Genomic DNA, 26261 nt, shown 5'->3' with positions numbered 1-26261 from the left:
GGGCAGAGATGGCACTTGAATGACAGAGTCTAATGCTGCATGAAGTTACTATATCACAGAAGTAGAATTTTGTGTTCATTTCTTTTAGAGTGGGTCCCAACAGTCTTTCCCATCATTAAGGCCATTATTTGACTACAGGACTCGATTTTTAAAGGTGATTCCATTGACTTGAGCTGTAATTGAGAAAAAGGAAATCACTAGGAAAGCAGATTTTCCCTTCCAATTCTTAAGTAACTTTCAGGAAATTTCTTTTCTGTTCATGACCTACCCAAATTGTGTTCCAGATTTTGCCCAAATGCTAGCCCAGGTTTTCATAAAAATAACCCAGGTTTTTGTTTTTACAAAAATAATCCATATTTTAAAAATACCATCATTTTTTTTCATTTATTGCACATGACTGGATTTTAAATTCCTTTCATAAAAACACAAAGTTTGCACTTATCAGGAACACAAGAACATTTGTATAATTATCCAATAATCTAAAAGCATTCCAAAGCAGGTCTATTTAATTCTGTATATGAAAATATACTTACTGTCCTTTTTCAGAATTAAAACAATAAGAACAACAAAAGAAAACAATGGCTTGAGATGCAAGAATATGCAATTCTGATTCCTAACTCTCTAGAACATAGGCTTAATTTATATACATTTATTTGCCCATTTTAATAAATGTTATCTTGATGTTGGAGCAAAAGTACTAGGCCTTCTTGCTCAATCTTCCTTAATAATTCTTACCCCGCTCCTTTCAACCCAATCTTACCTTTCACATGGTGCAGGGGAAATCATTTGGGGTCACCCTGAGGTTAAGACCGAACTCAACTATAACTGAAGTCAAGTTTTAATCTGTAGCCTCTATGATAACTGTGTAGATCAAAGAAATAGTTTGTGGAGAGAGAAAGATGAGTGGTAGAAAATGAAAAAGAGGGTAAATAAAGAAAAAATGAAAAAAAAAAAAGGGAAAGCAGAAATTGAGACCAGTCTATAGAATATTCTGAACATCTTCCTTTCATAGCCAGCCCCAACACATATGAAACCTAGGTGGTTCCTATCAGATCCAGCTTCATGGGAACCCAGAGATTTTCAGATTTTCAAGTGCTAGAATTATTTTTTTTTGGTGATATGGAATCTTGTATGGATTTCCAAGATATAAACACAAATAAAGGAAAATTTTACCAATATAAATTTACCTTAGAGATTAACTTTATAATATTCCCTTAGTAAAAATTAATTAGAGAGGACTACACTATTATATTAAACAGACACAAAGATTTGAACTTTGAAGATTTGGATGGCACTTTGAAGATTTGGATGCCATATTCTTATAGGCACATAACAAAATTTAATTAATCTCATTCCCCAGTACTTCCCCTGTTCCTCCCCTCTTCCCACTCCCACCCACTTGCTCTGTTCTAGCGACCTCCTTTCTGTTGTTGTCATTTAAATTAGAGCATTATAATTATACATGTGTGTATACACATGCATACACACACGCACACACGTGCATGATCTGTTGTGTCATATTTGTACATGGACATAGCATACTTTGGCAAATTTCATTCCCCAGTACTTTTCTATGCCCACCTCTCTTCCTCCCTCTTTCCTCTACTCTATTGGTTTCCCTTCTATTATCCCGAGACCTTGCTCCCCTTTTTTTCATTACTTTTTTCCCCTGTTTCTCTCTCTAGCTTCTGTACCTGACAGGAAGCATTCAACCCTTGATTTTCTGAGTCTGGCTTATTTCACTTAGCTTGATGTTCTTCAGTTTGTATGGCATTTTTTTTTTTTTAAATCAGCCACCACATCCAATTTCTGTTTGGTTTAAAGGTAATCTAAATTATTTTCCTATAGATCTCTTCATGTCAAAGATCAAGATTTTAGAAGTGACCATCATTTTGGATCATTATATATATACATTATATGTATACTATATATATACACACACATTATATATGTATACTACATACACACTAGTGGGTAAAATGTATAAAACAATATTTCATGACATGAAAATATTTTTTGTATTTTATTGAATAGAAAATCATTTTGAAAGCTTTTTTACTTTTATTTTTTATGAGGAGAAAAATATATAGGGAAAACAATTCCTGAAGGATTCTACAACCATGAGAATGTTACTAGTTTGTGGAACTGAGATGAGGTCTATTTTACTTATTGGTATTTTATGTTTGGGCAGGAAACCTATTCTACTTTTGTAATAAGAATATATTAATGAGACACATCTAGAGCACCAGGGTGTCTTATCCCACCCTTAAATAAAATTTTGAACTACCTGAATCCCAAACTCTTCCAAGTTGCCCTCACAATTGCTCATCTACTTAGATATTTTGGATGGTGTCTAAACAATGTGAGAGGAACAAGGTGGAAGATAATGTCAGTGTTCACTGAGAGTATTTTGATCCCTTTCCTGTTATTCAGCTGAATTCTGCTTTTGGAAAGTAGTCTTCAGACCATTTACTCGTGTTTGCAGTGGTGTCCCCTTGTCTCCAAGTGCTGGGTCATGGCTGAGACAGTCACTTATAGAAGAGAATTGAGATTTAATGTTTTCTGAAGACCCAGATGACATTTGTCAAGTATTTTCCTTAACAGATAAAGACTTTGCAATTCTGCCATGTCAGAGTTGTGAACAGGGTCTTCACAAAGAAAGGTGACTTGTTTGTGGTGAATGCTTTGTGGAGGCAATCACCTCTTGGTCTGCTGTGCTGCTGTGGTCCTGGTGTTTTGCTTTTTGGTTTGTTTCTCCACATACTCTCCTCCCCAAACAGGATACATTTGGTGGTCTTTTATAAATTTTCTTTTTTTTTTTTTTTTAAAGTGGATTAGGCAATTTCCCTTGAAACTTCTTTCCTAATTTAGCATGAAGTAGAATTAAGCAAGTAGAACTGGAGGAATTTATTTGGAGATATCAAAATAAGAAGGGAAATTGTTTAGTTGTATCAGCGGACTGTAAGAGGACTGAGGAATGGATTGAAGAAAATTATCAAGCATGCATGTTGTTTTTAAGTGACACTTGAACCTAGGATGTGCAACAGCTGTGTTGTTGGCTTTTTTTTTTTTCTTGTGCCAACTTTCTTTATTTGATTGATTTTCTCTCTGACAGCTCACTGTGCTGATAAATGTGTCCATGGGCGCTGCATTGCTCCAAACACCTGTCAGTGCGAGCCTGGCTGGGGTGGGACCAACTGCTCCAGTGGTAAGTGTCCACCTGCTGTTGTCTGTCTTGGGGATGTTTTTGCTGTATGAGCCCCTTGTCTGCAGATTACCCAGAGCTACAGTTTCCCTCTTCATCCCAAACAGAGCATGGTGTGGATTCCAAATCCAATTCATTCAAATGAGTTCCTTTTAAACATGTTCATGTATTACATACAGAACTGTTGTTAATTAGGTATAAAGAAAAGTATGTATAAAGGAGATTTTAACGATCTGATACTCATACTTTCATGAGTATTAGTGTGTTTTCTAGAGTAGGTCCAAAATTTATATTCTTTACTTTAAGGCAGTTGGATAATACTCTAACTTTTGTTTTTAACTTGGTTTATCTAAGATGCTTTCTTAGTGATTAAAATTTATCACCCATTGGTTTTAACTTAGAAGTTAAAGTTTGTAATAGTAATATATCAATTTGTCTTTGAATTCTGAGATGGAAATAATGAGCGTATGTCCAGTTAATTTGGGGGAGATAAATTTGTAATATATGAAAATTCGAGAATGTTTTGATACTTGCTACATGAAATCATAACATAGTGTACAATGTGTCTTCATTATGCTGGAGTTGTAACTCTAAAATGATATGGGCAGGCTATATCTAAAATCCTATATTCATTGTTGTGCAGATTAAATAATGGAATGTCATGGAATACAGTTGTTTTTCTAAATTTCATAGTTAAAATTTAAGTCTTCTGGCTAACTCATTCTGCCCACTTAATTGTGTCCACTTCCTGCTCTTCCTTTTTGGCCTTGAAAAATGTAAGAGGAAATTGAAGTGCAACTAAGCTGTAGTACACAGAACATTACATATATAAAAAGGAAATAATAGTTTTTTAAAATTAGCATGTTCCTGTGATAGCACAAATTTTTCTTCATTGCTACTAAATGATTTTCTGAGATTAGTCTGAAAGGACTTTAAGCTCTCCAGATAAACTGGTTTTAAGAATTTTAGTTGCTTACTGTGGAGTATGGGAAGCTACTCTTGACCTTGTTGGGCCTGCTGGTTTTGAACTTGTGATCTCTTGGCTTTCTCTGAAGCAGCATCTCCAGGGGAAGCCCTTGTGCTGCCTGTGCACAGAACTCTTGGTGTGAAAGAGCCCTGCTATTGTACAGGGAGTGTGTGTGTGTGTGTGTGTGTGTGTGTCTTTCTGCTCCTGACAGGCATCTCAATTCCAGTGGGCAACTGTCTTGCAGGGCTTTGTTTTGCTTCTGTTGGGAAGCAGGAGGAGAGTGGGCATTTTGTTCACATGCCATTGAGGCAGAATGTTTGGGATGTGGGATTTGGCTCATGTCCATCTTTCTGGCCGACTGACCTCAAATGCAATATTGCTTTCATTAACTTTTCCAACTTAAAAATCAGTCGAGCCCAGACGTTTTAGAGAAAAATAACATTATTATAAACCAGTGGGAAAGGAGAGAGTGGATGTATTCTATCTTTGAAAAGTGAGGTTTGCTACTACTTCCAGGGCAAAGAATGCTTTGGAATAATTTCAGTTCTACTCATACTTTGCTAAAAACTGTAGCCTACCTCAAGCTAATAGATCAGACTGAATAGTGTTTGTGTGCAAAACAAAAGCCTACATTGGTTTTGGACTATAGAACTGATTTGGGCCCTCTAGTTAAAAAAAAAATCATTGCTTTGTTTTAGAGTTTACTGACTTTTGAATGAAGACTCCAGAACTCTGAGAACATATGCTCTTTTAATACTGGAAAATGGTAATTAATACTACTTGTAATGCATTCTCTACAACTAGTGTTTTGGGTTTATAATGAACAAAAGCATAAATAAGCATTAACAGATGTCTAAAGTCTTTAAAGATGTTCAGAGAAAAATCATTTCTAACACCTTTCTTAAGCACAAGAAAGTGCTATACTGGGTGTTGTTACCTGGATTTTGTTACTTGGATTGTCTGTGGCAGTTACCCCTATCTCAAAAACTGTGCTGAGTTGTTTACTCTTGGCCAGGTAACTCTGGAAACAAAATGTATGTTCTAGTCATCTATTATATATCAGAATTAAAACTGCCTAATTTCCAATGATTCTATTTCCATTTTTCCTTCTCTATGGTTACTCCTCTGCATAACTTTGATGATGTATGTTAGATTCATAAAATGACTGCTTTTATAATTAGATGGACTCTTGATACCTGGTAAGGTTCAATCAGGAGACAGAAACCACAGTCATTTTTTTTTTGAGTAAAGTTTTTATTTTGAAACAATTTTAGATTTACAGAATTGTTGCAAAGATAGTACAGAAAGTTTCTGTATCTCCATATCCAATGTCCTCTATCGTTAACTTCTTAAATTACCATCAGTTTATAAAAATTGAGAAACTGACATTAGCACATTGGTAGTAAATAAGTTCCAGAAGTTGTTGGGATCTCATCAGTTTTTCCACAAATGTCCTCTTTCTGTTCCAGATTCCGACCCAGAGCCCCATGCCATGTTCACATCTCCCCAGTATCCTCTCTCTGTGACCGTTTCTCAATCTTCCCTTGTTTTTCATGGCCTTGATAGTGTGGAGGAGGACTGCACAGGACCCCAGTCTGTGCTTGTCTGGTATTTTTCATGATGAGGGTGATGAATTTTGAAAAGAACAGTGCAGAGGGCTGGGGATGTGGCTCAAGCGGTAGCATGCTTACCTGGCATGCGTGCAGCCCAGGTTCGATCCTTAGCACTACATACAAACAAAGATGTTGTGTCCACCGAAAACTAAAAAATAAATATTAAAAAACTCTCTCTCTCTCAAAAAAAAAAAAAAAGAAAAGAAAACAGTGCAGAGTTGAAATGTCTTTCTCATCACATGAAATCAGGAGAGTCACAGGAGATTCACCCATGATGCCATCACCTGGTTAGTCTTCACTGCTTGATGAAGTTGTGATGGCCAGATTTCTACATCTAAACACAGAATTTTCCCCCTTTCCTATGCTATTCTGTGAAAGCAAGCCACATAATCTATCCATTTATTGAGGAAGGAGCATCTACATATAGTGTTTGGAATTCTTTTTTAAAAAAGACATGTTTCTTTTCCTTCATTTACTTAATAATTTATATCAGTTTGGACTCATGTACATTGGGTTATATGACAATATCACATTATTTATTTTGTTGTTTGAATAGTTTCAGCCTTGGCCATTGTGTCCTTTGGACATGCCTGTTCTTGTGAATTTGAGCACTGCATTTCTTTCTGTTACTATAAGATACTCCAAGCCCCTGGTGTATTTTTCCTGTCTTAGCCTTGGAATGGGCCATTTCTGAAAGAAACCCTGGTTCTTTCTATTGGAGAATGGTATTTGCAAACCAAGATCTGGGTGCTGGGTGTGCCCATTGCTACTAGGACGCACAGGGCATTGAAAAGAGAAAGTTTGATAAAAAGAATTATTAACTGTGGTTGTAATGATGAGGGATTGAATGATGAGGTAGATTGAGCTATAAAGCTCAGAAATAGTAGATATAAGGAATAGTCATTACCCTTACAGTGTAGATGGATTGTCCAGAAAGGAAGTCCCAGAGATATGTGGGCTAGACCTCACTGGAAAGGGCACAGCCACAGCTCACTGGCAGGGAGGTTGCTGTGGTACTGCTCTAACAGAACTTGCTGGAAATCTGTCCTAAAGGATACCCGAGAAAGCTCTTCATGGAGTGGTATCTCACCAGAAGAACTCTGTTTAAAAAAAAAAAGGCAGGGGGATAGGGAGGGCAGGTGTTGGCTGATGGTTGCTGCTGGCCAGTGTACTGCAGGATTTGGATGCTAAAGAAGCTGCCCATGCTTCAAGATCTTGGTGCTGGAGCAGCCCCTTGTGCTGCAGAAACAGAGCACTGTACAAGCTGTAGGTGCTGGGGAGCAGGTCCTAGATAAGCCTTTCATTGTACTTAGACTGCAGAGTTGGCTGCAGAGCAAACACACTGGGACTAGAATAGACAACTCCTTATCTGCAGTGTCCCTCCTGCGCCCTCTACTGAAAATGCTTAACATTCAACTAGCAGGCAAAGAAAAAAAGATTTAAAGGGCCCATATACACTTTTGTAGAACAGGCAATGAAGGATAAATTTAGAGCTAGAAGGCAATAAATCGATAGCTGTTGCAGTCTGCACCCTTGGTTACTTGGCTCCTATGTGCATTATTCTATATCCACTTGAATTCCTACACACCAACAAAACAACTCTGCATTCCCACTTAATATGAAATAGTTATTCATTTTACAAGGTGTTTTTACTCTCTTGTCAGTATAAGGAGATGCAAATCCCAATAATTGCTGTATCCATTACTGGATACATTAATTTTTTCAAATCCAATCACAGTTTGACTGAATATTCTGTTTCCAAGATACTAAAGTTAACTTCCAACAATTTGTATATAAGATAAAATAAAAATGGAAAGAAAGAGAAAATAGAAAATAAAATAAATACATACATATAACAAGCAAATGGAAAAATATTAAAAGCTACTATATCCCTCCTCTCTGCAATCAGTAACAAGGCTATAAGTATGGTTTCTATGGCCTCCTTCTTCTACTCTCCATTCAGTATTTCCCCTGTACTTAAGAAGAACCTTAGAAGCTTGAAGTTCTTTACCTGGTGGATTGGCTCAAACCTTCATCCAGAAAGGTTTGAGTTCCCACCTATCCTGCCTCTTTTGGGTTGTTGATGTTTTCTATTAACCTTTACTACTGAGTATGGAAGCATTAGGGGTACTCCCCAGGATCCCTGAGGTCCAGATGTGGTTCTCCAACCCAATCTCCCCTTGATAATCAGAATCACTCAGCCAGAAGAGTGACCTAGTTATTGACATTTAGAATCCCAAATGGTCAGATGACAATAAATTAATAACTATTACACTATTTTCCTTTCTAAAATACATGAAAGATTAAGAGATTGGAAAACATTTTCAAAGGTTTAGTTTTATAAAGATTTCCATTTGAGACTTTACCATGCCAATAAAAAAGATTTCTTACCTATGAGATAGTTGGTGTTCCTAGGTCTCAGTGTATTCTCTGTATAAAAAACCAGATGTGCCAGAGAGCTGTACAAAGTTTGCTCCCCTGGAATGAAATCATGATTTACTTGACTACAGTCAGACATATTGCCTCTTTTTAAATTTGATTAAAATGATTTTTTTGAAAAAGCACACACATATTTTTACTTTTATTGGCATCCTAATGTATACCCTCACCTATACGAATGAATGACATTCATCTATTTCACCTGTCTCTTTCTTCCCTCCCCTCTTTCCTCCTCTCTCTCTCTCTGTTTTTACCCCCATAAATCTATCTATCCAAGAATAAAACTCCATTCCTCTTCCTCCCTCACAGGATGATAAACAACTCCAGGAGCGCAGGGGCCGTGTGTTATTAATCTCTTTAGCCTCTATCATGCCTGGCATATGGTAGAGCACAGAAATGTTTGTTCCATTTAATTAGATTGATTTGAAGGGCATGATTCTGTACAATTCAGAGGTCATTCGTGTGTTCATTTTGTGAACTTCCATCGAGTGATTACTATGTTCAGAGTATCATGTTGGATGCTGGGGATGAAAGAGCAAATAAGGGATGGTTCCTGGTCTTACAGAGCTCATACCTAGGGAGAGAGGTAACAAAGTGTGACCAAGAGAATGGCTCCAGGTAAAGAGGTGGATAGGAGAAAAAGTACATGGAGTTGGGTAATGAAGTGCGAGGTTTTGTGAGGCCATGAGAGCAAGAAGGGCTTAGTATAATGCTGGGGGATAAAAGCAGGTTGCTATGAGGTGGGAGGCTAAGAAAAGAGGATGATAAGGTGTAAAATACCTCTCCAGAAACTTCTCTGAGAAGCCAAGAAGAGGGAGAAATAAAGAAGTAAATGTAAGAAGTAAATGTAAGGTCAAGAAAATATTTTTTTTCTTTATTTGTGTTTTAAGATGAAAATGACTCAGACGATGAAAGGATGGTGAAAGAAAAGAAGGAGATACTGGTGACTCATTTTCGAGAGGGGGTCATTTAATAAGGGAACAGGGCTCCTGAGAAAATAGCTGGCAGATGAGTATGGATCCCTGCCATTGATGAAGGCATTAGCAAGGGGCACTTCCTGTCCCCAGAGAACAAGGATGGAAAGAGTGGCTGGAGTAGATGCAGATGGGTTCCTGGGTGTGTGGGGTGTGAAGGCAATGGAGAAGAGGACCTGAGGGAGTGTGTGGTCAATGACCTTTCTTCTCTTGGCAAACTGGCAGGAGAAGTCATCTGTTGACACCAAGGGTGTAGAAGTTGGGTCACATTGTTGATGACATTGCAAGTGGAAGTTCATCTTTACTGAACCTTTGGTGGTTGGTCAAGCATCATTGTAGGAGTACAAGAATCACCTCAGTTAATATTCACAACATACTATGAGATGGTTAGAATTATAGTTCCTAGTTTACAGCTAATGAAATGGAGGGGAGGGTGTGCTGAAAAATTGACTTACCTGAGTTTATATATCTAGCAAATGGTAGAGCCAGACTCACATCTCATGCAGAACCACTAACTTTAACCACAGTGGCACACTGTATTCTGATTTGGAGAGGAGGATGAGTGAAAGCAACCAGAGTCAGCAACCACAAGAGGAATAAGAGCAGGAGGCAGGGGTGGACAACACGAGACAAGGATGAAAACCAACTAGCCGGTGTATTTCCCAAAATGTACAACCAGAAGAAAGAGAAGTTATACCCCATTTATGTATGATGTGTCAAAATGCATCATACTGTCACGTATAACTAATTGTAACAAATAAAAAAATTTAAAAATCATAGCTAAAATAAAAAATAATAACAATGTCACATGTTTGTAAAGATGCAGAGAACTGTTTCTCGTTGTTAAGGGGACATAAAATGATATAGTCATGCTGGAAAAAAAATCAACCTTCTGAGAGACACTAGAGATGATGAACTAATACTAGCACCAATACGGAGTTCCCTGATTTATAATATTAAGAATGTTGAGCCAGACTATAACCACGATTTGTTTCAAGGAAGTGGTTTTATGTGTGACTTACTTTAATGGATATGTATATGTAATTCCTGAGACCTTTCTTTATTTGTTTTGGAAACCCTTTGGACCTTTTATATGAGTAGTAGTAACATATTTGTTTTCTTAACCTATATAATCCTATTTATAATGTTCTAAGTGTCTATAGAGAAATTTATTTCTCCTCTGGCTATAGGGCAGGAATGGGGGGAGTCCTAAATTCTCCAGCAGTCAACAGTCAGCAAATGGTTTTCAAATGCTTATTCCCCAGGCGTTTTGTTTTTGACATTAGTACCAAATAGAGGCAAAGATGGAAATTAATTTTGGTCTAGCAAATCCAAACTGGGTTTTTATTTGGCCACTAACAGCATTTCTGGTCCTTCTAAGTGGTGAAAATATGCCTCAGAGGCAAGACTATCTCCAGCTTTTTCAGGTGCAGCATCAGGAACACTGATAACCTTTTGTATAAAGAAGGCATGCTGTGCGTTGTGCAGTCAGTAATAAGACTTTGCCTGCAGGGTGTTAGGGTAAAGGAATCCATTTGAAATGTATTACAAGTCAGAAATTGTAAGGCACCAAGAGCTGACATTCCCTAGCAAGGTCTGCTGTATAGATCTAGTGCTTGGACACAATAGTGGGATCGATGTGGTCTGAGGAGAAAAGACCCTGGAAGTCATGTCCCCACAGCCACCCCTTAACATGCCCAATGCCCTGTCAGAATGACTTTAGAAATCAGCTTGATGGAGCAGTAAGAGTAGGAAATCATTTGGGTTCCCTGGTGTGGTGGGGAGGGGGCAGACACTGATGATAGGTTTGGAAGAATGGAGCTAAGAATGGTTCATCAGAACCACCCTGAAGGTAATTTCAATAATGGATTGTCCAAATAGTTTGAAAGTCATAGACGGAAAGCTCTGGCTTTGTCTTTCTACTACCTGGAGGGGCAGAGAAAGGCCCCACCCCATTCCTTCAACCCTATCTTGGCTGCCCTCCTTTCTGTGATATTTCTGTGCCTCTCTTCTCACATGCTTAAGAATGGGACATCATTGTGGATCTCTGTCTTCAGCAGGACACACCCATCATTAACTGGTACTTCTTTGTCCACAGGTGTTCTGCCAGGAGGTTCTCCAGACAGAAATGTTTTTTGTTTTTTTTTTTCTTTTTTCATTATTTCCAACCTCTGGTCATGGATATCCAAGCCCGATGAATTCATGTCTGGCTTATACTGCTTCTGGCAAGTGAAAATACTATAGACGTTTACATTACTCACGCTAGTGATTTTGTAGGCAGTGGCTGGACTGTCAAGCCATTTAACTCCACTCCACATCATTTATTGATTTGTTTTTAACTTTGTGCAATATTCATTTATCAGCACATCTTATTGGTTTAACTCTAAATTCTAACCAAATCTAATCCCTTCTCGCCGTGTCTACTGCTGCCACTCCAACCAAGCCATCATCTCATCCATCGTCTCTCCACAGGTGATGATGATAGTCTTCTTGCTGGGATCCCTGCTTCTTCCTCAGATTTCACTAGAGTCAGTTTTCTGTATTGAGACCTGAGTGATCTTGTTAAAATATGCTCCAGAGCATGATGCTTTTCCTCCCTGAACTCCCCAGTGTTTCCCATAAGGTTAGAATAATCTCCATGATCCACCAAGCCCTGCATGATCTGACTCCTTCCCACCCTCCTTCCTTTGAGGATGTCACACTGCTTTACAGACTCTGACTCCCTCCTCTGGAACACACGAGTTTCATTTTTGCCTTTGTTCTTGATCTTTCTTCTGCCCTAAATGCTGTTCTCCTTGGAGCCTTGCATGGCTTCCTTTGGTCAATTAGATCTTACCTATCTTACTCTATCACATCTGTATCACATCTCCTCTTTAATCTTGTTCCAAATGGCTCTATCACATCTCCTCTTTAATCTTGTTCCAAATGGCTCTCTGAAAATATTTGTTTCTTTTTGTATGTCTTCTCCTCCAGGATGTAAGCCACATAAAAACATGAGTTTTGTCTGTTTTATTCACTGTGGTCTAGCTATCTCAGTGTCTAGCATGGTGCAAGACATGCAGTAATGTTCAGTAAATATTTACAGATGGAAAGAATGAAGGTATAAATGTGCCAGGAACAGTAATGAACATAAAAACGAGATATGAGAAATGAGTAAGATTGCTTCTTCTTTAAAGGGGCTTTCTTTCAGCTTAATCAAGGAACTGAAGGTTGGAAACAAACTGGTCAAACCTTTGAAGGAGTCATGGACCAAGTAGCAGAAGATGAAGAAAAAGGGCAGAAGTTGAAGCCTTTCATCTGTGGGTTTAAGAAGCACGGCCTCCTTGGCTTTGAGATTCACCCCGGTTCTGTGCAAAGTAGGCTCAATCATCCTGGGGACTTAGCAGAAGAGTCCTTGCCCATAAACTGGCAGCAGAAATAAAACCGTAGAAGCTAAGCCAATTATAACAGATAGTTTTCATGAATGTGGAGGAAAATGTGAAATCAGGAGCTCCTCACATGCAGGAGAGAATACATGGTAGGGTTAGCATCAAGTGTATTACTCATGCAGAGTGAGACTTCTGAATTGGTGATCACATGATGAAGAAGTTTGTTTGAAAGTCAACTATTATGTGAATGGAGAAAGCTTAACAGTTTGCCATCTAAATATTTGCATATTCCTTTTCAAGGTGAGGATTTTGTATGACAGTGTAGAAATTAGTTGTTCATTTGTACCCAAATGCAGTATGAACAGTGAGAAATTAGGCAAGGAATTTCAGACTACAAATTATTCCAAATCACATAGCAATGACTAGAATTTCATTAACATTTTTAGACTCTCCTTTTTATCAAATAAATAGCAGGGAATAACTTAGCCCACTTTTAAAAAAAATGTTCATACAAAGAACAGAAATATTAGCTCATAAATCTTAATAATTTCTTGCATATAAACATGTAAGAACCATTTTCTGGCTGCGGTGATGTGCTTCTTGGCTCCTCTGCATAGAATGAGATAATGATGCTCTTCAGATGATCCTGTGGACCCATTTGTTCCCATCTCATATTGTTTAGGCTACAGCTGATTCTAATGGATGCACGTTCATCTTGTCATAGAGGTTTATATTGTCAGCTGGCTGAAGTTAAATTTTCTAGATTATTTGTAATTCGTTCTCTTTCATGGCTATAGCTGATACCTTATTGTTTGTGATTGTGACAAAGAATGTTTTTTTAATACTTGAAGATTTCCTTAGAGGCATTTTTTGTTGTTGTTGTTTTTTAAAAAAACTAATCACCCTTTATTCTTCTATAGTCAGAGCATCTTTTAATTCTTAGAAAATCTACTTGATCTCAAAGAGTTTGAGCATTTGTTCTTGGAGCCTGGAGCAAATTAAACGTACTTAAGATGCATGAAACTAATAAAGGATAGAAAATAATAAAATGGTAATATTTAATCTTACTTATAAAGGCTAATCTATTAGGTTAAATGGTAGAGGTTATAAGAGCATACCTCTTGGTCCATAAACTAATGCCATTTTTAAAAATTGTGTGAAAACTGAATGATATTGTCATTGCACAAAACTAGTGGAGGGAACTTTCAAAGAAAGTTCACATTTTAATGGAATTGATTTGAACTCTAGCCTAGTATATAACCCAAATATTCTATTCATACATTCAAGAAAATCAGCCACTTAAAAAATAACCTTACTTTGTAAAATTAGTACTACATAAACAGATTTATTCATTCTGTAAGTCAGTTCTTAGACTATTCAGACCACATCAAATTTTAAAATTTCTTCAAGAGAGAAGGATTTTTTTTTTTAAAGATAGAAGCAAGAGACTGGGAATAGAATTTTGTACTACATAAAATAACTAACTAGTATATAGAAAATGTGAAAAAAACTCCTGCAAATTAATAAGAAAAAAATCCCTTTTATTTTTGAATAGGCCAAGGATACAAGAAGACAATTCAGAGGCTAGAAAACCTGATTAGCTAATTAACATATACATGGTTGTGTTTGTAATAACCAGGGAAATGCGGATTAAAGGAACAGATACTATTTCTCACCATCTAGTTGGCAAAGGCTAAGAAGTCTAAAAATATCAAGAGTTAGTAAGGTTGTGAAAGGAAGTTTTCATATAGCACTCCCATGAAAGTAGATTATCTGAGGAACTTTAGATGTCAGTTTGGCTTTCTTCTGGGTAAATTTTAGTATGTGTGCACCATACAATCCAGCAATTTTATTTCTAACTCTTTATAATTATTTAAAAATTTTTTTGTAGTTGTAGATGGACAGAATGACTTTGTTTTTATTTTAATGTGGTCCTAAGGAATGAATCCAGTGACTCCCATGTGGTAGGCAAGCACTCTGCCATTGAGCTATAGACCCAGCCCTCTTTATAATTCTTGTATATACTTTAGGGAAATCCTTGCATACATGTATGGAGGAGGATATAATCTTTGCATGTTTGTAATAGGGAAGACATAGAAATAACATGACCAAGTATGGGTAATAGCTAAATGTATTGTGAGGCTGTTAATCTGGTGACATGCTGTACAGTGGGGAATAGTTATGGAGTAGAGGGAGTGAGGGCTTCCCAGGGGAGATGGGGTTCAGGTGAGTATTGAAGGCTAAGTATCTAGGACCACCATTGTGCAAATACTTACTATCTTTATTTTGGACATGAGAGACTAAAGGCAGAGACCTTAAATGATTTGCCTAAAATCCCACAGTAAGAAAACAAAACCCTCAATGCCAACAGGTTGATTTGAAAAATTAAAGGTAATATTCCATTACAATGCACTGCTATCTAACATTCTACTATATTAGTAGATATGTCAATATTGGGAGATGTTGGTATCATATTATTGGGCAGAAAAAGCATAGTGATGTGCTTTTTCCTGTATGTATTTTATGTAAAAACTAATAAATACATAGACAATTCCATGTATTATTTCTGAACACATGCTCAAATACACACCCTCAGACTAGAAGGAAACAGACTAAAACCATGACATTGTTACCTTTAGAGAAGGGATTAAGAAGGAACTGGAAGCCAGGCCTGCTTTCTCTACAGTGTATTATTTCTGGCAATCAGTGATGCAGTGATGCTCATAACAGTTAATTTTCAGTGGTGGATGCCTGGGCCTTTGTCATGATATTATATATAGTCTCCTGTATTCAGGAGACTAAATTTTTCTAAAAAAAAAACTATATTAAAAGTTTCAAATCATCCTTTTAGCATTGAGGGCCTCCTTTTCTTATCGTGGGATTTTAGGCAAATCGTTATGAAGGTGGTAAGTACTTGCACCACGGTGGTCTTGAATCCTTATACCTCAATACTCATCTCAAGCCCTACCTCCTCTGTGAAAACCTCTCTCCCTTTCTTCTCCCTCCTCTGTGTCCAAGGGTGATATAGACATAGGTCCTCTGTGTTCTTCAAATCATGTGCACTTGAACCCTGAGCATGTTATTAAATGATAGATCTCACTGTGGAAATCCTAGCTAGTCTCTGTTAGTGACAAGTAGTACATGCTCAGTATATATGATTAGTAGCCAGAGGAGATGCTTATAACAATAAGACAATAATGAAAGAATAAACAAGCAAAATAATACAAATAGGATAAGACTTCATAAAACAAGTCATCCTGTAACAACTCCCAAGGTTGTTGTTATTCTTTTGATGTCAATGAATAAATGTAATACTCCCAAATCCTTACTTAATCTTAGCCCATAATTTATATCCTTGAGATTTTTATGCACCACTAGTAGGATCTAGGGTCATCAATATGCTTTCATAGAGAGACACCCACATATATATTTAGGTGCTTTAAACCACAAACATCTCACATCTTTTTTTTTTTTCTGGTTCGTAATTTGAGCTAAACCTACACTGATGTTATAAAATGACAGTTCATGCTTTGAAATTCATTTAACAAACATTTTTAACAAAGAATAAAGATTCTTTTTCAGCCAATGAATGAAATTAACCTAAATGGCACTGGGTGGTTGTCCGTGGTGATTGCTGGCACTCTGTCAGCTCTTGGAGGGTTTTGACATGTGAAGGACATGGGGTTTTAGTGCTTTCAGGGGATCTGGAAAATATATTTTTATTGTTCTTCTTCATGGATGGAGAAGCTTTACAAAGTTGTTTTATTTTTAAAGCGCTTGATGTTTTGAATGAGGGTCTTTTCTTCTGTGTTAACAAAGGGAAGGACACACCACAGCCCTGTTAGCCTGAAGCACGAGGAATGAAATCATAGGGAGATAAAAGACCCTGAGGATGGAGGCTTAAGAAGAAAGGGTGTGTGTTTCAGGAAGAACCGTGGTTTCCTATCTTCTGAGACAGCAGAAAACTATTTTGTTCTCTTCTTCTTAAAAAAAAAAAAAACACTCTGTAGAAGTAATTTTTAAAGTAACTTATTTGTGCTTTGCCTGGATCTTAGAAGATTAAGGGCTGAATGTTCTCTCCTATTAATTTCTCTTGTAGTCATAGATTTTCCTGTTAAAGTCAATGGAGAGCATCCATGGCCAAACTTCATGTAAAAATTTTCAAGTCAGTATGCAGACATTGATATGTCCTGAGAGATACTTGACATTTTTGCATGGTAAGGGCACTCACAGCCTCAGTTATGTCAAACAGCAACCCTGGTGAGGGTAGTCATACAATGAAAGCTGACATCTCTTTCCCCAGATGAGCTTGATTTCTAAGATTCAGTATATCATCCACCTGTAAGGTTATGGTAAAAATCTATCCCCATGGTTGCTGATCCCCATGTAATTTTACAATTAGGCTTAGATTTCAGAATTATTAAAATAAATCCTGACCTATTCGCTTCATCTAGATTTGTTTAGATCTAACACAACAATACTTTTTTTGCTCTCTGTAATTCAGAATGAGTTACTTAAACGAAGCATCATGAAGTTCAGAACATGTTTCAAGGTTGCCTCTGAGGCCTTACTTGGTAAACCAGGGCACAGATAAGCTGAGGCAAAATCAAGGCAGTCTGAAGTTTGGTGCACACTAATTTGGTAGAATTTCACGGGTTTTATTTATGACAACCTATTCTTTACACTAAGGTGGGGGTTACTAAGAAATTCATGTGTTTGGTTTTTTTCTCCTTTTACATATATAGGCCCCATGTCTAAGCCTATACTGCTGGACATACAGTCATCAATAAGTGGAGTATTTCCAAACCCAATTTTTAATTGGCAATTATAAAAAGGATGTGAGGTAGTGCTAAGTGTCATTGCAGATCTGAGCTTTTTCTGGTTGCCTTTATAAAAGTAAATGAGGGGTCCAGGGATTGCTTTTTACTTAGTAACTTTAGTTTTGAAATTTGCATTGTGAGAAACAAGTCATTCTTTTTGGCATGAATGATTGATGCAAGACAAACAAATAATAAAATCCAATATCAGACTTCTTGTTCCAGCTTCATCTACAGATGGTGGAAATTGTCCTAGGAGTAGAATGTTTTAATATGCAAACCACAGAATAAAATTTCTGCTGCTACTGGATCAGTGCTGTGCCACACACAACAACAAGTGCAATTTGTATCGTTAGTGTGTTCCACTAGTCTTATTTTATAAAAATAAAGTTAGTTATAACAAGGGTCAGAGCCTTGCCCGTGTTTCCATAGTTGTGAAGTGCATGTGGCCTGGCCTGCCCTGGGTCTGTCTGATGTTCAGTGGTTATACCCTTTCCTTGAGCCAGAGAGTGATTGAGGGATTTTATAACAAGGTGAATTTGGAGGTAGACATCACCTAAAGCCAAAATGATTTCATCTCCTGGAGCTGAAGGAATCCTTGGATGATGAGACAATGCATTAGCGTGCCCTTATTCCTTCCTCCAGAGCGCTTCTCAGTTTGGCATTTCTGTTTCTCTCTCATTATGTTCCTTTCATTGCCCTTTGTCTACATGAAGGCAGGAGACTTAATAGATTATTTCCATGTGTTCAAAGACTACCCAATGCCTGTTTTTTGTTTATTTGTTTTTATGTCAAATGTGATTGTGGACTTGTTGGTATGTTTTTTTGTCATAACTATTCTCATTAACATACCTTAAAGCCTGGGAATTGTCATTTTAGTCAACCAAGTATTAAGTCTCAGCTGTGAGGCTTTTGTTCTAGAATCTTCCCATTTGGAAATCAGCAGAAACTATCAATCTATACTGATTTTAATTTTGTATTTGGTGTCCACCATTTGTTTGGGATGGCCAACATGGTGTGGGGGCAGATGGCAACTTTGGAGGCACCACACTGATAGGATTGGGTTCAACTCTCACTTTGCCACTTGAATACTATGGGGCTTTGAGCATATTACCACCTGAGTTCATTTTGTGCATAGAAATATTGTAATACTTATGCCTGTCTCATTGAGTTATTGTAAGATTTAAATAACAGCTTTGTAGTGTCTCCAGTAATGCTTGATGCACATTAGAAACTTGATATCTCTTAGAAATTCTCTCCCCAACTTATATACCTCCATATGCCCCCTCCCCATCTTCTTTACATGGAATTGGGCTCAGGGTTTGAGATAGGTTAGGAGAGGAAAATATACCTGGAATCTTTATTAATGATTTTATGGACTTCTCTGCTTAGAAAAGTTGCAGTTCTCTACATTCACAATCACTTTTATTCACCTACCAAGTATTTCTTGAGTGATGCTCGTGTGTCAGGTGCTACATGGGCCTAGTTTTCAGGTCTGTATGCTCCTAAAACTAAGAGCTTCAGTAATATTTTCACAGTGCATTTTCAGGTTTTTTGTTTGTTTGTTTGCATAAAATTCTTACCAACTTGAAGAAGCTCTTCAAATATGACCATATCCTGAATCTTATTTTTCCTTTGATAAATGTTCAATGTTCTCACTTCTAAAGTAACTTTCTATTTTCAGTCCTCTTAAACTCTTCCTAAACTCCTAAAGTCAATTATTAATCACAGAGTCTTGCTCAGTATCATTTGCTGCTCTGCCTTAATGGATCATGTTGGGCAAAAACATAATTGTAGGATATTCTATCTACACAAAATGTAATTTCAGTATTCCCATTGTAGAAGAGACTCATGAAAAGAACTTGTTATTTTGTGAGCAGAAAGTCTTGTGTTTAGGTACTGATACCACCACTTGCTAGTTGGGCATTTTTGGACATTTTATCTAAATGTTCTAATCCTAAATATTCTCTTTGTGCTATATGTGATGAAGATTCTCATCTTGCTTTAAATGTCAGGAAGACTAGAAAGAGGTGTGTAAAGCATGAAGCACTGATCTTGTCATGATATAAATGTTCAGCACATAGAATCATTAAAAATAAAACTTCTTGATGGTTGTTCTGGTTTGAGTCTTAAATGTCCCCCACAGTTTATGTGTTAAAGGCTTAGTCCACAACTGACGGCATTAATGGGAGGTGATGAAAACGAGGAGCTAAGGTCTAGAGGAAGGAGGTGAGATTACTGGGGGTATGCCCTTGAGGGAGATATTGTTACTCTGGCCCTTCTTCCTCTTTCTCTCTCTTCCATGAGGTGAGCATCTTTCCTCTGCCTCACATTTCTGCCATGATGCTCTGCCATACTCACAAAAGCAACAGGTCAGTGTCCATAGACTGAAATCTCTGAAACTGTGTACCAAAAATAAATCTTTCTTCCTTTTAAGTTTTTTTGTCTCAGGTAAATCTTTTATCTCAGGTCAAAGAAATGGAGAGCTGGCTAGTACAGTTGTTTTTCTTCTATATACTTATTGTAGAACATTTAGAAGATAGTTAAACTAAGTGAATGAGAGAAAATGCAAACATAATCTCAAGACACAGAGATACCCAGTGGTACCATTTTACTGTGCAAATGTTCAATGTCCCACTGTTTCCCTGTCTTAGTCATTTTTTCCCTTTTCTCCCATCCTCCACATATCAAGTCCAACCATATGTAATTGCTGTATTTGGCCATTTTTAACCTAAATTAGTGACAGTTTTATCTGGCTCATTCTAATACATTGCTAAAATTGAATATTTTCCATACAAATTTTAATCTACTTTGTACAATTATGATGTTGCAAACATTCTTCCAGTTCATTAAATATTCTTCTGAAATGAAATAGAACCAAAGTAACACCATTTTGTTCTGACCTAACTCCATTGTATGCTTACTTAAAATGTTTTCTTTTCAGTCTCCTGATAGCTGTATCTATGTTTACAGTACAGGAGGATCTTCCCTTGTCCCTGACTATGGCCCTGAAGTATAACAAAATGACTCTGAAATGTGTAATCAAAACATTCTCTTATGTAATCAAAATATTTGTCTGAACAGATATTTCTAACCTACGTGTACCTCAATTGTTCTTATGGTTTTTGTCTTTATAAACTCTGTACTTCCCAAATTCAGGTACTGGGGAGTTTCTTTGAGGCACGAATCTGCTCCTAGCCTGGCATGCTCGTTAAAAGACCTTTTTTTTCCCTTGTAATTTGGCTCAATATGCATGGTGGTCAGTAACTCTTGTGCACTCTATAACACTTCTATAATATAACTTTTAATTGTGTAAAGTATTCTGTTGCACGATCATGTAATTTTTTCAAAGGCCCCCTCTTACTGGAAAATTAGGTTGCTTCCTGTTTGTTTTTTTGTTATTAACAGTGCTGAGATAAACATCCTTACAACTTTGGAGAGAGTAAAATATAGTAGCTTCATTCATAGACTCTGGAGACAATATGTCTGTATTCAATCTTTTATTATCTGTAAAACTTTGAGCAGGTCACCTGGTTCTTGATTTTTTTTTAATTTTTATTTTTATCTGACACAGGGAAAACAATGGTACCTATTCCACGTAGGCCCCTGAGACTTATTTCATCTCAAGTGCTCAGAATAGAGTCTTTGGAAACACTTCAGTATTATTAATGAGTTAGATATTCAGCTATTATGAGTTGTTAGTGTCTTTACATATGTATATACTCATTTCTTTGAGAAAAATTCCCCGAAGAGGAATTGCTAGACAGAAGGCTTTCAAAATACTTTGCCAGAGTAAAGTATATAAAAGTCTCTAAAAAGGATGTGGTTATTTACTCTCCTGTAGTACTGTTTAAGAGTGCTGGTTTCTACATGGTGGGAAAGGTTAGCATTGTCACTGTATTGGTCTTGACATTATAATTATCCTACTCATGACTCAGGTTGCACAAATTTTCACAGTTTATCATCCTTGAAGTCAGAAAGCATCCAACCATCATTGTCAACCAGGTGACTTTCATGAAGTGCTTGTACAAAACTTTCTGTTGACAACTGCTAAGATCAAGAAAGAGTGTCAGTGTGTCTTAACATCTATGAAATTGAATTTCACTGGGAAGATATGAAACAGGCAAACATAAATAAAAATTGTGATCTAAGTACAAAATAAGTAAGGGAAAATATATTACATCTTAAATTGGATTTCAAAAATGTGCCTAAAGGATAGAGGTTGATGGACTATTTTTGGAACACTGGGAAGGATTGACAGAGGGAGAGGACAGGTCTACTATCTCTACTTAATACAGTTCTACTTCTTTCTTTTTGTTATGCATACAGGTATAAAAGATGATAATTATTGCAATTGCATACAAGTCCATGATGATATTCATGGACATTTTGGCTGTTACATGCATTATTTTCTCGGAGCGTAATGCCTTCAGCAGACCTCACCCCCTCACACCCCTACTTCCTTTATCTAAATATGGTACACTCAGCATTTAGGACTCCGCTTAGGCATCATTTTAGCTGAGAAGGCTTTCCTGATACACCAACAGTGGTTAAGTATCATTGCTGTGTTTCCCATTGTGTCTCATCCATATCCTTCCCTGTGTAATAAAATACACAGTATTTTATTACCTAACAATGTAATGTCTGTTCCATTAAACTGAAAGCTTCTAGAGATGTAGTGTATCGTTGTCTGTTGAACCATAGGTGAAGCTCCTTATCTGGCACATTGCAGGTACTTAATAGATTTCAACTGAATAAATCTCAGCTCAGCCAATGAATGTGACCTGTGTTTTCTGGGGTCTTTGGAAGTTGCAGCCCTAAGGGTTCCAGTGTGAGTTCATTGTTTTGGCAGAATCCAATGCTTTACAATTTTTCACTAAGGGTTGGAGCATGGATTATGTAATTCTGATTCTACACAGTAGTTTAAAATTCCTTTTATTTCTGACCTATTATGAGAGCTTATTAGAGCAAGCTGTCTGTGCCTGTCTGAGACTCTCATTAAGTTGTCTCTAGAAACATCTGCATGAATCTGGGCATATTGCATCTGAGAGCCCATTTCCAGCTGTTAGCACAGTAAGAGCTGAAACCAGAAGCTGAAAATGAGTCATCATTCACTAGCATTTAGGCTTCTTTCAACTTAATGTGAAACAAAATTTTGTTCCTTTACTTCTTTTTCCCTTTAGGATCTTCCAGCTCTTTCCTTGTTATCTAAGTTTTTCTAGCTGTCTGAGAGTAACCAGCCAGTCACTTTCTCTTGTAGAGCGGAGAAGAAGATCCTGCCCCTTGAGATTAAAGTCTTAACAAAAAGATGTCAGATTGTTTGAATTTAGACTTTCTCTAAACTCTCTGTTCAAACATAGTGTGTGAACTTAGGATAATTGGCCAAATTCTGAACTAACATAAAGAGCAAATTCTGCTTCTTGTCTAGACAAAGTCAGCACACCCTGGAACTTTTAGGAATTAGGGAAGAAAGCTGGCTTTTTAAGCTGTAGACTGTGAAACTCACTGGAATACATTTAAGAATGAGTGTTTTGAAGTAGTTAACTACAACATCTGAAGAAAGGAAAGGAAGTCACAGAGATGCCTGAATCCAACCCAGGCTTCTGTGTCCTCCCTGCTCTACTTCCTGACTATTTGTCTGTAAACTTCTCTGGGTGGATTTTCACCCTCAGAATAGCTCATATTGATGTACAGTATTCACATTGTGAGGTCTGTGTATCAGTGGCTTTTCAGGAAAACACAGCCCAAAGCAGGGAAGCTGTCACTTCAAAGCATGCCAGAGTGCTTAGATATAGCCGAGAAATTAACCATGTCGGCGTGATAATATTTCTTTAATAGGCCCGACTCTTTTTTCTATGTTGATAATTATCAATTGCTGCTATAGACTCATTTCTATCATGAGGACATGTCTTAAGGAAGTGTGTGTGTGTGTGTGTGTGTGTGTGTGTGTAATCCTAAGAAAATAGAGCTGGAACTAGTCTCCATCTGACTGCTTTTCTGGGAAATTGTTTAATGGGACATAGAAAAGGGTCATGAAGCAGAGGAGAGACAAGTTCTGTCCCCTCACTGCTTCTTTGTACCACTCTGCTGTTATAAAACATGTTCTATAAAATGTGTGTGTCCAGAGCTCACTCTTATCATAATGCCACAGTGGAAAATAACTAGACTCAACTAATACAATTTTTTAAAGTGCTTTTGACATGATCTTGGTATTCTTACCAAGGTAATTTTATTGGCTAAAATTGTCTTTTATGTCAACCAACAAATTTTCCTTGAACATAGGGAGCAGTTGGGTACTAACTCAATATCTCAGGTTCTAAAACTTGGAATATGGGATATGAAACCCTTGGGAAGGGTTTAGCACAGAAGAATAGCAAAAAATAAACCTTTGGAAAATAAGTAGAAGTACTGGAGTAACAGTGTTTACTCTCAAAAAGAACAGGGTCAAGGTTACATTCATGTATCAGGAATAAGATCCTTTATGATACACACATTGGTGATCAACTGGGTCAACTCTATTGTGAGGAAGACAGGGGGAAAAGATTACATGATGGGATAATAGATTTGTCTTCATGGAAGGAAGAATTTCCCCCATACTCTTAAGGATTGATAAACCAGGAAATGGGTTATAAAAGACTATGGAATTTACTGTGGGGGACCTAATTTTTCCCTACTTGGGAAAGCTAAGAGGACCTAAAGGAACATACCGTGTAACTTTTTAAAATATATATATTTTTCCTTTAAGATCTCAGATTAAAAGTGTTACAATTTAAAAACCAAGTTCTGTTTCTCTATCCAGAGGCAATAAAAGAAACAACTGATATGAATGACAATGGGCTTAAAGCTCATTTTGGAATTATTACCTAATCTTATTTAGTGAAAGAAGATTGTGAGTTCTTAGGTAATTGCTTTCTTGATCTGCTTTAGGTTCAATAATTCTCTCTCATTGTTTTAAATTGTGTTAAAGTGTGTTTATTAAAATACTAATGAGACCAAAGCCATACTGATTAAAAATAGAATTATTCATTTAAACCTTTTGATATTATGAAATCAAAGGTGTACTCTAGTATTGGAAGATGGATCCTGCAATTCTAAAGAGTTGTTTGCTGTGTACCTAGAGTTATTGTTTAAAAATAATAGTTCAGTCTAGATCTGTTGAAGTTACAAAATTTTTATGGAATGAAACGACTTTTTAAATCATAAAACAATTTATCCTAAGAGCTTTAGATAGGGTGCCTCTCTTCTAGTGATTTTCATAGCATCTAATTAATAAATAAATGCATGCTGGCTGGGCAATACATATTGAGTAGGTTTTGTTTATCAACTCCCTTTGTAATTTTTTAGAATATTTGCAACTGAGGTGTTCCCCCTTTCCCACTCCTCCTTTTGTGCTTTTGTGCTTTTGACTTTATCTTGCAGCCTGTGTCTTACCTATTTTTATTTTTATTTGCTCTCCATTTTCAGTTTCAGGTTTTTCCTAATTTTTTTAATAGGTCAGTACAATTAAAGACATTAGTCCATTATTTTTCTGTGTTTCTTTGGAAGGTAGCTGGTGTTACCCAATCACACACATGTTGACTGATACCTTGAAAGCAGATCTGCAGTTTCTTCCTTAAAGAAACCCAGAATGCAGCAGAGTCAGTCTGCTCCCCAGTAGCTGCCCTGGGTCCCTTCTCCATCTTCACTGTCATCTTAAGGATTAGGCTCCCTCACTGATCTGAACTATTGCAGTTCTCCCTGCTCCATCTGTCTGCCTCTCACTGTTAGTCCCTTCCTGCCCTTTCTCCCATTTAGCAGGAAGCATATCTGTACCATCTGTCCATGTTTAAAATCCTTCATTACTGGTCCCTTGTATTCAAGATGCAGTCCACATCCCAATCTAACGTGTATAAAAGCCACCATCTGAGATCAATCCCAGATGCTTGGCCAGCCTACTCTCACTGCCACACCCCTAGCCTCCTCAGCTCATTCATTCATTACTCTAGCCACATCAAACTCCACGCTCTGGGTACAGGAAAAAGCCTGGGCAAAGAAGTGGTACTGGAAAATGAGATGATCCTTAAGCAATGGAGTATAAGATGTAGCACAGTTGGTGCTAGGCATGTTTGTGCAACATTGCCATGAGTTGGTGCCGGGGCTCTGGTGCCCAGTTAAGGAATGGTGACAGGGTTAGCCAGTCATTCTCTCTAAGGAGAGGAAACTGTCTGCAGAGTTTGTCATGATCCACATCTGTACTCTGATACCCTCCTCTGTTTTTCTCCAACCTCAGCCTGTGATGGTGATCACTGGGGGCCTCACTGCAGCAGCCGGTGCCAGTGCAAAAATAAGGCTCTGTGCAACCCCATCACAGGGGCCTGCCACTGTGCTGCAGGATTCCGGGGCTGGCGCTGTGAGGACCGCTGCGAGCAGGGCACCTATGGTAACGATTGTCACCAGAAATGTCAGTGCCAGAATGGAGCTACCTGCGATCATGTCACAGGGGAATGCCGTTGCTCACCAGGATACACTGGAGCCTTGTAAGTGACACACTGCTGAGCAGTGTGGCAAAACCCACCCACTCTCTCCATTCCTGCTGTGCCACCATCATATTCCTTGTGCCTGGTTTCTCTTGCTGCCTGAATAGCTAATGACCAGTCTGGACTACGGGCCTGGATAAGGAGATAACCACTAGGTAATCCTGCTGTTTGGCTTTGAATGTCAGAGCTTAGTTAAAGTCCTAGGGCCAGCTTTCCAGCTTCCCTTTTGGTGAGGTGAAGGTAGTTAGAATGGCAATATTTGTGAGAGGTTGCAGCAGATTTGCATTTCTGCTCTGAATCTCTCATAGTTGCATTCACTGGTGACTGGTGACTGTTACTGGTGACTGTTAGTGGTCCAGGTT

At 37.6% G+C, this 26261-nt stretch overlaps 1 protein-coding gene across 3 annotated transcripts in view; it reads left to right on the top strand.

The window, feature by feature from the left end:
* The window catches only part of Megf10 (multiple EGF like domains 10), a 162440-nt gene that overhangs the window by 79728 nt on the left and 56451 nt on the right, over positions 1-26261 (top strand). For all 3 annotated transcript variants that reach the window (XM_048811821.1, XM_015486552.2, XM_048811820.1), the window contains exons 5-6: positions 3116-3208; positions 25653-25899. In XM_048811821.1, coding sequence (XP_048667778.1) covers positions 3116-3208; positions 25653-25899 — 340 coding nt within the window. The remainder of the gene's footprint in view (positions 1-3115; positions 3209-25652; positions 25900-26261) is intronic.

This window comes from Marmota marmota, unplaced genomic scaffold, assembly GCF_001458135.2.
Source record: "Marmota marmota marmota unplaced genomic scaffold, marMar, whole genome shotgun sequence".
Lineage (NCBI taxonomy): Eukaryota > Metazoa > Chordata > Mammalia > Rodentia > Sciuridae > Marmota > Marmota marmota.
The sequence above is the reverse complement of the archived record's forward strand: the minus strand, read 5'-3'. Positions and strand labels throughout refer to the sequence as shown.